A 13,308-nucleotide genomic window follows, 5' to 3' on the forward strand; every position below is an offset into this window, starting at 1 on the left:
ACCATAACCGATCATCACGTGAAATGGAGTAGTTTTCAATGGTGAACATCACTATGTTGATCATATCTACTATATGATTCACGCTCGACCTTTCGGTCTCAGTGTTCCGAGGCCATATCTGCATATGCTAGGCTCGTCAAGTTTAACCCGAGTATTTCTGCGTGTGCAAAACTGGCTTGCACCCATTGTAGATGGACGTAGAGCTTATCACACCCGATCATCACGTGGTGTCTGGGCACGATGAACTTTGGCAACGGTGCATACTCAGGGAGAACACTTTTATCTTGAAATTTAGTGAGAGATCATCTTATAATGCTATCGTCATAACTAAGCAAAGTAAGATGTATAAAAGATAAACATCACATGCAATCAAAATATGTGACATGATATGGTCATCATCATCTTGTGCCTTTGATCTCTATCTCCAAAGCATCGTCATGATCTCCATCGTCACCGACATGACACCATGATCTCCATCATCTTGATCTATATAAATGTGTCGTAACATGGTCGTCTCGCCAACTATTGCTCTTTCAACTATTGCTATCGCATAGCGATAAAGTAAAGCAATTATTTGGCACTTGCATCTTATGCAATAAAGAGACAACCATAAGGCTTCTGCCAATTGCTGATAACTTCAACAAAACATGATCATCTCATACAATAACTTATATCTCATCACGTCTTGACCATATCACATCACAACATGCCCTGCAAAAACAAGTTAGACGCCCTCTACTTTGTTGTTGCAAGTTTTACGTGGCTGCTACGGGCTGAGCAAGAACCGTTCTTACCTACACATCAAAACCACAATGATAGTTCGTCAAGTTAGTGCTATTTTAACCTTCGCAAGGACCGGGCGTAGCCACACTTGGTTCAACTAAAGTTGGAGAAACTGACACCCGCCAGCCACCTGTGTGCAAAGCACGTCGGTAGAACCAGTCTCGCGTAAGCGTACGCGTAATGTCGGTCCGGGCCGCTTCATCCAACAATACCGCCGAACCAAAGTATGACATGCTGGTAAGCAGTATGACTTATATCGCCCACAACTCACTTGTGTTCTACTCGTGCATATAACATCTACGCATAAAACCTGGCTCTGATGCCACTGTTGGGGAACATAGTAATTTTAAAAAAATCCTACGCACACGCAAGATCATGGTGACGCATAGCAACGAGAGGGGAGAGTGTGTCCACATACCCTCGTAGACCGAAAGCGGAAGCGTTAGCACAACGCGGTTGATGTAGTCGTACGTCTTCACGATCCGACCGATCCAAGTACCGAACGCACGGCACCTCCGAGTTCTGCACATGTTCAACTCGATGACGTCCTGCGAGCTTCGATCCAGCAAAGCTTTACAGGAGAGTTTCGTCAGCACAACGGCGTGGGTGACGGTGATGATGATGCTACCGACGCAGGGCTTTGCCTAAGCACCGCTACGATATGATCGAGGTGGATTATGGTGGAGGGGGGCACCGCACATGGCTACGAGATCAATGATCAATTGTTGTGTCTCCAAGGGGTGCCTCCCTCCCCGTATATAAAGAAGTGGATAAGGAGGAGAGGGCCGGACCCTATGGCGCGCCCTGGAGGAGTCCTACTCCCACCGGGAGTAGGATTCCTCCCCTTTCCAAGTAGTAGGAGTAGGGGACAAGGAAAGGAAAAAGAGAAGAGAAGGAAGGAGGGGGCGCCGCCCCTCCCCCTAGTCCAATTCGTACTAGGCCTTGGGGGGCGCGCAGCCTCTCCTCTCTCTTTCCCCTAAAGCCCAATAGGGCCCATCTACTCCCAGGCGAATTCCCGTAACTCTCCGGTACTCCGAAAAATACCCGAATGACTTGGAACCTTTTCGATGTCCGAATATAGTCGTCCAATATATCGGTCTTTACGTCTCGACCATTTCGAGACTCCTCGTCATGTCCCTGATCTCATCCGGGACTCCGAACTACCTTTGGTACATCAAAACACATAAACTCATAATATAACCGTCATCGAACTTTAAGCGTGCGGACCCTACGGGTTCGAGAACTATGTAGACATGACTGAGACACGTCTCCGGTCAATAACCAATAGCGGAACCTGGATGCTCATATTGGCTCCTACATATTCTACGAAGATCTTTATCGGTCAAACCGCATAACAACATACGTAGTTCCCTTTGTCATCGGTATGTTACTTGCCCGAGATTCGATCGTCGGTATCTCAATACCTAGTTCAATCTCGTTACCGGCAAGTCTCTTTACTCGTTCCGTAGTACATCATCCCGCAACTAACTCATTAGTTGCAATGCTTGCAAGGCTTAAGTGATGTGTATTACCGAGTGGGCCCAGAGATACCTCTCCGACAACCGGAATGACAAATCCTAATCTCGAAATACGCCAACCCAACAAGTACCTTCGGAGACACCTGTAGAGCACCTTTATAATCACCCAGTTACGTTGTGATGTTTGGTAGCACACAAAGTGTTCCTCCGATAAACGGAAGTTGCATAATCTCATAGTCATAGGAACATGTATAAGTCATGAAGAAAGCAATAGCAACAAACTAAACGATCAAGTGCTAAGCTAACGGAATGGGTCAAGTCAATCACATCATTCTCCTAATGATGTGATCCCGTTAATCAAATGGCAACTCTTTGTCTATGGCTAGGAAACATAACCATCTTTGATCAACGAGCTAGTCACGTAGAGGCATACTAGTGACACTCTGTTTGTCTATGTATTCACACATGTATCATGTTTCCGGTTAATACAATTCTAGCATGAATAATAAACATTTATCATGATATAAGGAAATAAATAATAACTTTATTATTGCCTCTAGGGCATATTTCCTTCACGTATGCTATTGTTTCGAGAGAGAAGCCTCTAATGAAAACTATGGCCCATAGATCTACTTTAGTCATACGTAGACAACCGAAGACCAGATCCAAGCGGATGCACAAAAGACAAACGTCGAACGAATCCTACGAGATCCGTAGGAGATACACCTCTACACGCCCTTCGACGATTCTAGAAGAACCGTCGGGACGGGACTAGGCGGGGAGGACCTTATTCCACATTCACCCATCTCGTCAGCACGGGTCGGGATCCACCATGTCTCCATAGGAGACGAGGCGGACTGACGGCAAGAGGCAGGGAAAACCCTATCTAAGGGCCTTGAGTCCTACGAGCGAATGGGTATTGGGTTGGATAGGGTGTGAGTCTCTGATAGCTGGGAAATTAAATTTCCTATGACTACACTTACAGTTCTTACTAGAGTTGGATCTGACTAATGCCCTCGTGTGTTGGATAGTGGAGAAGGGATGCCAAATAAATCTAGAATGTTAAGATTTGAGAAAGCTGGGTTGAAGGTTATTGCTAAGTGGCTAAAACAAGCCTGACTTCGTAAAACACTACTCACTTTGTCCCATAATATAAGATGCTATTACAATAGATTTTTTTTTGAGGGGGTGCTATTACAATAGATGATGAGCAAGCTAGAGTTGGGTTGGTGAGGCAATTTCTAAGAGGTTGAGGTGCAAATAGACCAGTGCATAGAAGGCCCGGCCCGAAGGCTCGAGCCCAAAAGCCCGGCATCCGGGCTGGGCTTGGGCTCCACTTTCTCGCCCAAGGCCCGGCTCGAAGGCCCGAAATAAGTCCGAAATGATCACAAATAGATATTTTATTTGAAATATAGGTCTAATATATTGATTTAATACCTTGAATATGATTAATTTAAATTTTAGACAACATTGTTCATGTGCTTTGGGCCGGGGCTGGCCAGGCTCAGGCTTGGGATTTTGACTTCGGGCTTTGTCAAGCACGACCCGAACCCGTCCAAGCCCGATCAGGTTTAGGTGGAAATACCAATTGTGAAATCATGAAAACCTTTTTTTTATAACGTGAAATCAAGGCTGGTACTGCGTATGTACAATTTCAAGTTTGGTTATTGACAAAAGTTGTAAATCGCACGCAAAAAAAAAAAGAGAGACAGAAGTTGTAATTGTACACACGCAGTTTCCTCCATCGGCGGGCCCACAGCCAGCGTCGAATGGCGATAACAAACTGAGCGGCAGAGGCGGCCGTAGCCGCGAGCGAAAGCTTCTCTGTGTACAAATCGACTTCCATCGATGCCACTCGTCGGTAGCCCTCGCCACGGCCCGCCGCTGAAGCTCGCCGGCCGCGCCCAGCGCCGGCCTCCGCCCCGCGCCATTGCGCCCAAATGCGACATCTCCTCCCCTCCTCCGCGCCTAACCAGGAGAGCTGTTTCCGCCGCCTCCCTGCTCCTCACCGCCCTCCCTTTCCCCGCCTCGTCACCGCAACTCCCCGTGGCCTCCGCATCGGAAACGGAGGCAGAAGTCGGGGGAGGAGAAGGAGGCGCACCGGCGCTGGAGTTGGAGCGGTACACGGACCAGGACCAGGGGTTCACCCTCCTGAAGCCCGCCTCATGGCCCAAGGTACGAAGCTCTGTAGGATGCTTTGTGCGTTTCGACGCGTTTAGGTTTGTGGATTGGAGCTCTGAACTCTGTGGTGCCGTTGTGTAATTGGGGAAGGTGGAAAAGGCGGGCGCGACGGCGCTGTTTCAGCAAGAGGGGAAGGGGAGTAACAACATTGGGGTCGTCGTCAACCCTGTTCGCCTCTCCTCGCTGACGGATTTCGGCACACCGCAGTTCGTCGCGGACAGGCTTCTACAGGCAGAGAAGAAAAAGGTAAATGCCACAACACTCCCGTGGGCATTGCAATTTGCCAGCACCATGTTATATTTGCTACGTTTATTAATTTTACCATGTGTAGACATCCTACTTTACGCGGGCAACTTAGATGAACTCACATAGGATGTTCCTGGTTCATAACATTTCTCCACCTTATCTCTATGTGTTTATGGCAATTGCATCTAATGTGTCAACACAAATAGTTTATATTAAAGGTGAAAACTGAGCTCTTTCTGTTGTTGCTTATAATGAATGGTGATAAAGGTTAAGTGCCCACATTTTGGAAAAGTTCAGTGCTAGTATTGGCAGTTGGTTTGAAACCTTTCCATTGATTCAGGAAAGTACCAAATCCGCAGAGGTGATTTCTACCGGAGAGAGATCAGGTCGCGATGGCCTGACAGTATACGAAATCGAGTACTCATTGGATAGCACCAGGGGAGGGATGAAGCGGATCTTCTCGGCAGCGTTTGTTGCTTCTAGAAAGCTCTATCTGCTCAATGTAGCCTACTCTGATACTGAGGAGAAGCCCTTGGACAAGCAGACTAGACTTGTTTTGGAGGAAGTCCTTCATTCCTTTGATTCTGTATAGTTTCTTTCTCTTAACAAGAGATGTATCATGTGTGTCTCCCTGTCTTATTCCTACAAACTTCGACCCTAACATAAGCTTTTTTACATTGATTTGTAAAAAGAGTTATAAAAGGTTACAAATGTTCTTCTCCAACACAATTCGAAATGTTATTAGTTTCTTTCAGCATGCTGTACTATTATATGTTTTTAGTTTATCTAAGAATGCCACTTTACTTAGGAGCTGAAACTATGTTGTATAAAAGTCTACGGTTATTTGTTCCAGGGAACTTTATGCTTTCGCAGGTTGTGTCCACAGATCGTGTTTGGTTGGGTGCATATCCTTGCCCTCAGTTTCAGCATCCAGGTAATCCATCAATGAGTACCCTGCAACAATCAGTTACAGTAGAAACTTTAAGTTGTTAGAGATTGATAATACTTTAATAGTTTCTCACATGAAGCCTCATCTGCTAGAAATACATTATTTTCTGGTTAGCTCTTCACAACATGCTGGTCTTTTTTCGAACCATGCAGGGGAACTGCATGTGATTTCATTAGAAGAAGAAGAATTACAGATGACCAAGACAAGCCATCCGAAGTGACCCAATTACACGGCAACAGCGCCAACCAGCAACATAACCAAGTAACACCACAGCAACAGCTAAACCAGAAGCTAACCTCGGCCTTCAGCTGGTTGATAACCTGAAGGATCGGAGTGTGCTTTTTTTCCAGTCTTGCAGAACTTCAGTTACCTGCATGATGTGTTTTACAGGAGGTAGCATAGTTCTACTGGTGTCTAGTGCCAGGACTGGGTTTCCTTCTTTGGTGTGCTCTCAAACTGTTTTTAGTCCTGCAAGGATACCATAAGTAACGTACTAACATAGTGATTTTACTTCAGTTAGGAACATTTTAGTGTTTGAATCAACATTATTTCAAGGGGTACAGAGAACTGAACTACCGACCTGAATCCAGTATCACATGCCTATGACGTTTCACGTTCTAACAAAACGTCCGTCAGAATGGGAACTGCTACAGTTGCCATGTGTGTTAGATAAAGACTTCATAATAGTGGACTAATACTGAAGCCCCATATTATTCTAACTTGCACAAGTTGGAAGATTGCAGAAGTCAATGCAGAATCAGATGATCAAGTTTAAACCGGTAAGAAGATGATGCAAATCAATAATTGTGTGTCTGATTGTTTACCGATCTACTGTTGCTTATGCTTTTTCGCTGACATCCACGGATGGGACATAAAAGTTGCATCCATATGCTCCTTTCCTTAAATACAGGAAAGTTCCGTGTATACAGAAGTAATTTCTGGAAAAGGGAGACCTGGTAGCAGTAGCACTATTGGGTTGATGACAATGTTCTTCTGGCTTCCGTTTGTTGCTTGTAAAAATATTTGTGTACGCAGCATGCATGACCAGATAGTCCTCACGTGAAATGATCGGACAGTCAGACTTAAAGGACCGTTGGAACAAGTCTTCTGTCATCTGATTGTTCATTTCTGATCTCTTAGACATGAGAGGTATGCTCTTTCTTCTCAGCAGAGTTCCTATTAGTCATAAACTTCAATTGCACTGCTACTTGACTGGTTCTTTGCAAAAATAGTACTCTCTCTGTTCCTAAATATAAGCCCTTTTAGAGATTTCAATATGGACTACATACGGAGCAAAATGAGTGAATCTATACTCTAAAATATGTCTATACATCCGTATGTAGTCCATATTAAAATATCTAAAAAGCCTTATATTTAGAAATGGAGGGAGTAAAAGTAACGAGTCAAGTACTTCCTTTCCACCAATATTAATTATACAACTTCCTTCCTAATACACTATAAATTCTTTTAGTTCTGGATGCAACCAAAATATCTTGTAGTAAGTATATGATTGCAAGGAATTTTATTATCGGAAGGAGTAACTGGTTATATTTTCATTGCACATGCCCTGTTGAATGAGCAATAATTCAAATCAAGGTTTGTGACCAGAAACCTGCATGTCATAGCCTCATTGGTCATTATCCTTAATTGTGATAAATCTACTTCCCCCAAAAATGGATCTTTGGACTATCATATTCAGACCCTGACAAGCGGGTCAGACGCTGTAATATTCTTTATCAGAGGGAGATAATCACATGTGAATGTTTCCCAGCTGTGAAGTTGGGAAAAGGTCAAAAGAGGAAGACTTATCCTTTGCCTTCTCTTTTCAAAATGTTTACTTCCGTTGTCACTTTTGACGAAAAGATTGCATTAATAGGAGCTAACTTGTCCTGTAATCTTGCTGATATTATAACCTGGTTGGCACACTGCATGCCGACTGATTGGTGCACATGAATAGTGAGTTTTATAAGTTCTGCTTGCTCAAGTTGCAACTCAATTATGCATCCATGGTCACATAATTGTGTCAAGTGCAAGTTGGAACTGCATGAGGAATGGAAACCTGTACTATTTTAACTGATACGGGATTGCTTCTGATGTAGCAATTGCTTGCTGTTCTGATTCTCTGAACTGAAGTCAACGCATTATTTTCTTCCAGGGTGTGAATGGATTTGGAGACTTCCAGGCTGCAGAATGTGAACATGCCGGCATATTACCATTCATCAGCATTTCATGAAGTGAGGGCGACAACTGATCCTCTCTACAAATGGCTATTTATAATTTGTCTATTGCACGCTTCTGTCCGTTTGACTCGTTTACACCTGCGTATGCAATTACTGTTCAAGCTTCACTCTTCAGGTAATTTTCATTGTGAATCGCTCAGATAGTCATATGTGCACGCAGTTAAACACAGATCAGTTTGTCTAATTCACATCTAGATGTTTTTTAAGGATGTCACATCTAGCTCCCACAAATATATAATGCAGCAACAAGAAACAAAAAATAAACTAGGACAAAAAAATAGTCCACAAACAGAGTGGACATCAGCTTAGATGTGACATAGTTATGTCACATCCTATGTCACATCTAGATGTGTTCTAAACAGATTTACATCACTAGTTAGGAATATCTGACGAATCAGTGGTGTATATAGAATATAAATGGTTCAGTCATTTGCTTCTCGGTCATTAGGCTATGATAAGGAGAATGAAATTTGACCTAGTAGGCTAGTATGCAGTGCACCCCTGATCTGTATGTGGATCAGGTTACCTAACATACTGGATTTTACCGAGCTGGATGGCACAAGACATAAGAGGGCGGGCATCTTGGCTGCTGCCTGGAAACATTCCGGGAAACATGACTCGGTCATTGTTCTTGACCCCTCTTGAGAGAGTATGTGTGTGTAACACTACTTGTTTTTCTTATACTTCCTTTGTTGACTTCCAGAGTGCTTGGTTTGACTTGGTGTAGTCTCTAAATTTCTTTTGTATATTTTGTTCATGGTTACAAAATCAGTTCCCACGAAGCCAACATCATCAATTACAGGGAACGGGGAAGAGAGAACTTCAGTGAGTCTTCAAGGACGAACTCCGGCATGCAAACCGGAGAATCGAAACTCAGTGAACAATTTTATCACAACTACTCTTCACTCTGTTGAATCATGAAGTATGTTTGAGCCTTACATAGATCGATCACCAGCGAGTCAGTTAGATTGCGTGCTAATATTTCTTGAAGTTTATGCTGCGTTTGGACTTTGGAGGCCAAAGTGAGTAGACCCGCCAAGTTTAAGAACAAATGTTATTCTCCAAGTCCAAGGAGAAGGAGAATCCTTGGGCTGAAAGAGACATGCCCGATTTCCTTTGCTTGCGTATCGATCACCTGGACCTTTCAAAGGCAACTTCTGGACGTTTCTGCAGAGAACAGATGGCTAGGTCTAAATGCGAAGTTGCAGACGACCAGACGCTGCATGCCAAAACGAGGGAGAAAAGTAGTAGAGTATTTGCCGGAGAGGAGTATAAAGATACTCGAGAGCAATCCAAAGGATGCGGCCGGTCAACAGAACGGAACTGGCTCCCCAGCTGGCCCACCCTGTTTGAATCTCATGACAAAGCAAAAGTGTCGGCCTCATGCCCTCATGGCTAATATTAGTACCTAATCGTGTATCAACTGATTAGTCAATGAGCTTGCTCTACTAAGCAAGTTAGCATCATGCACCAACCCAAAACTCCCCTTGAAGGAGAGCATCATGCGTGCGTGCACCCAAGACCCAACAAAAATTCTAAAATACTCCATAGAGGAGTACGTATGATGTTACAGAAAAATAGCAGATGATCTTACTTCTATTTTTTGGCTACTAGTCATGAATGAAGAAACTTATTTGTTCACGTGGAGTACATGAGACAGAAAGACAACTTATAACGCACATAGAGGAGAAAACACGGTCCTTCACATATTCATTCATTATTTTTGATTGGGTGTGGCTAGGTCTCAGTTGACAACTTAATCAAGTTTCAGTCAAGTGACATAACATGTACTCTCCCCGTTTCTAAATATAAGTCTTTGTAGAGATTCTAGAAGGGACTACATACGAAGCAAAATGAATGAATATACACTCTAAAATATGTCTATATACATCCTATGTAATTCTTATTGGAATCTCTAGAAAGACTTATATTTAGGAACGGAGGGGGTAAGAAAAAAATAGAAAAATTCAAAGATTTTATTTTGCATGGATCTCAATGTAAAATCTCATGTATATAGCATCGACTGAGACAAAAGTCTCAGTCGACTGAGATTTAGCAAGATTGTTTTCGATTTTGGTTTAAAAAAAAGCACAACTAACAAAAAGAAAAAGAACCCTACTTTTTGTGGGGCAAGTGAAGATGTTGCCTGATCACATCCTTTTTCTAGGGAGATTGTTTGAACTGACAATAGCTTCCAAAGAGATGAATTGTGCACTGCAGCACCAAAACTAGGGATGGATGAAGGACATAGCTTGATGTTTGCCAATGATAGCAAATAACCCTAGCCACCACCCAAGATCTCCTCCATGTTAGAGCATCTCCAGCCATTGGCCCCCCCAGGAGGCATAAAAATCGCCGCCTGGGGGCGAGCCGGCGGTAGAATCGGCTCTGGGGGCGGTTGGGCATCTACCCGTCGCCCCCAGGCGCCGATATCGGCCCATTCCTGGCCGCTTTTCAGCCCACTATCGGCGAAATATGGCCCGATATCGATGAGAAACGGCCCATATCCGGCGTGGTTCGGCATTGAATTCTCAACATAAATAATTTTTTTATCACATAGTTCATCACAGAAAATCAAATAGTTCATCACAGAAAATCAAAGAGAGAAGTGCATATTTCAACCCTGAACTCTTGCCCTAGTCTATTTTACAACTCTGAACTTTAATACCGTCTAAATTATAACCCCCAAGTCTCAAAACCGGTCAGGATTCAACCCTCCCCTCCCTGATGACCGGTTTTGACCTGGGGTGACCAGTTTTGACTAGTCAACGGGTCCAATCAGCATGCCACGTCAGATTTTTTTCAAAATTTCAAGAAAAAGTAAATAAAAATCTATAAGATCAGGGAAAAAAATATAAAAAGGCAAAATTCTGAAAAAATTGTTCGCGAAAAAGCTAGGGAAAATAAAAATGATTTTTTTTTCTGGAATTTGAGTTTTTGGGTTTTTTCTGGATTTTTTTTGGAAATTCATTTTTTTATTTTCCGTGTTTTTCGGAAATTGGATTTCTTATTTCTTTTCCTGGATTTTCTTTGATTTTACAGGTTGTTTCCTTGGCAATTTTGCATTTTTTGCTGATGTGGCATGCTGACTGGACCTGTTGACTGGTCAAAACCGGTCAACCAGGTCAAAACCGGTCAACAGAGAGGGGAGGGTTGAATCCTGGCCGGTTTTGAGAGTTGGGGGTTGTAATTTAGATGGTATTGGAGTTCGGGGTTGTAAATTAGACTAGGACAAAAGTTGAGGGTTGAAATATGCACTTCTCTCAAAATCAAATAGTTCAACAAAATAGTGCAACAACAAATAGTTCAATACAAATTATATAGTTCAACAAATAAAAACTCATATTTCATCACACGTCGAGCTAGGCAGCGTCGCCCTTGATCCTCCATAGGTGCTCCACTAGATCCTGCTGAAGTTGATGATGCACCTGTGGGTCTCGAATCTCCTGACGCATACTAAGGTAGGCAGTCCAGGTTGCCGGTAGCTGGTGATCAACTTCGGCTAGAGGACCCTGCCTGTAGTATGGTTTAGTGTCAAACACTGGCTCTTCTTGCTTGCTCTCGATGATCATGTTGTGCAAGATGACACAGCAAGTCATGATCTATCACATTTGATCTTTCGACCAGGTTTGAGCAGGGTACCGGACAACAGCAAATCGAGATTGGAGCACACCAAATGCCCGCTCGACATCCTTCCTGCAAGCCTCCTGCACCTTGGCAAAGTGGGACTTCTTGCCTCCTGGCACAACGTTTGAGATAGTCTTCACAAATGTAGACCATCTCGGATATATGCCATCAGCTAGGTAGTACCCCTTGTTGTAGTGCCGCCCATTGACCTCGAAGTTCACCGGAGGAGAATGACCTTCAACAAGCTTGGCAAAGACAGGGGAGCACTGCAACACGTTGATGTCATTGTGAGTTCCTGGCATACCAAAGAAGGAGTGCCAAATCCAGAGGTCCTGTGTGGCCACAGCCTCAAGTACCACACTGCAATCGCCTTTGTATATCCCCTACTAAGCAAATGGGTAGTTCTTCCATTTCCAATGCATGCAATCGATACTTCCAAGCATCCCAGGAAATCCTCTTGCTGCATTCTATGCTAGGATCCGAGAAGTGTCTTCCGCATTGGGTGTTCGCAAGTATTGCGGTCCAAACACTGCCACCACTGGCCGACAGAACTTGTAGAAACACTCAATGGTGGTGGACCCAGCCATGCGCCCATAGTGGTCGAGTGAATCACCGGGAGCTCCGTATGCAAGCATCCTCATCGCTGTCGTGCACTTCTGGATTGAGGTGATTCCAAGTTTGCTGGTGCAATCCTTCTTGCACTTGAAGTAGCTGTCGAACTCCCGGATGGAATTCACAATCCTGAGGAAAAGCTTTCGGCTCATCCCATAACGGCGCCGAAATACTTTGTCGCCGTGCAGTGGAGCATCGGCGAAGTAGTCGGAGTAGAGCATACAATAGCCTTCGAGACGATGCTGGTTCTTCGCTTTCATCCGCCCCGGCGCTGAGCCACCTCGCCGCGGCTTTTCATTGCTCGCCAGCAGGGCGGCGAGAGCAGCGAGGACCATGAGATGTTCCTCTTCCTGGACGTCGGCCTCAGCTTCCTCCTCCAGCAGCGCCACGAGCGCTTCCTCGTCATCCGAGTCCATTGCCGAGGTAGGCAAATCATCAAACACCTTGCGGGCGCGGTGGGTGTGCACCCGCCGCTATACTGCCCCTCCGCGGCTGGAACGCCGGGAAAATAGCCCAACTGGTGCCGACGAGGCTGCCTCGGCGAAACATCTGCTCTTTTTCCAGCGGGGAATGGGCTATCTAGCGGTGGTCGGCACCGGGATCAGTCGGTTGCCGGCCGAGCGCGCGGGGTGTGGGAGGCGAATCTGGAAGATAGGCTTGACTTTTCGCCTGACGGTGTGGGCCAGACGTGCTTTTCCCTTGCGTCGGAGCCCCCGAGCGCCCCTAGTGCGCCGGGTTCGGCCTGTGATCGCCGGGCCGAGCCGGCGGATTTCGGCGTCCTGGGGGAGCGACTGGGCTGTTTTTTCGGCGCCAATGCGGAAAAAGTCGCCTGGGGGGCCTGTTGGGGGCGCGGCTGGAGATGCTCTTACTGCCTCAACTCCCATCCTTTGTCTCGTCCGACAACCTCATCGATGGCTAAAGGAGTGGGGTTCCGCCTATTTTGTTATCTTAGTTTTAGTAGCTTTTTTTTCTTTCCTTCCGATGGTATCGCCAAGGTGGTGACGATGATGACGCATTGGAATAAGGTCTGTCTGGCCTCACCCTACCTCGACGACGTCCTATCTCGTGCGGGCAAAGGCCCTACGAGGATGTGTTGTTAGATTTGTTGGCTCTCTTCTTATCTTGGTGGCTGGTGTGTCCACCAGGGGAAGCAATTGGCTGACTTTTTTATGGCGATTTCGACATCTTCTTC

General features: G+C 45.0%; 1 protein-coding gene across 1 annotated transcript; it reads left to right on the plus strand.

Moving 5' to 3' along the window:
- The first annotated feature begins 4,032 nt into the window (after window positions 1-4,032).
- LOC125538324 (psbP domain-containing protein 2, chloroplastic) lies at window positions 4,033-5,442 on the plus strand. Its single transcript, XM_048701585.1, has 3 exons — window positions 4,033-4,436; window positions 4,533-4,688; window positions 5,029-5,442. Exons 1-3 carry the CDS (start codon window positions 4,110-4,112, stop codon window positions 5,278-5,280), a joined length of 735 nt encoding a protein of 244 aa, XP_048557542.1. The 5' UTR covers window positions 4,033-4,109; the 3' UTR covers window positions 5,281-5,442.
- The last annotated feature ends 7,866 nt before the right edge of the window (window positions 5,443-13,308 follow it).

This window comes from Triticum urartu, chromosome 2 (genome assembly GCF_003073215.2).
Source record: "Triticum urartu cultivar G1812 chromosome 2, Tu2.1, whole genome shotgun sequence".
Lineage (NCBI taxonomy): Eukaryota > Viridiplantae > Streptophyta > Magnoliopsida > Poales > Poaceae > Triticum > Triticum urartu.

Bases quoted from the DNA above. Each gene is read 5' to 3' on its own strand.
- LOC125538324 (XM_048701585.1), top strand. From the start codon at position 4,110: ATGCCACTCGTCGGTAGCCCTCGCCACGGCCCGCCGCTGAAGCTCGCC. The intron at 4,437-4,532 runs GTACGAAGCTCT...TAATTGGGGAAG, and splicing joins AGCCCGCCTCATGGCCCAAG to GTGGAAAAGGCGGGCGCGAC. The intron at 4,689-5,028 runs GTAAATGCCACA...CCATTGATTCAG, and splicing joins TACAGGCAGAGAAGAAAAAG to GAAAGTACCAAATCCGCAGA.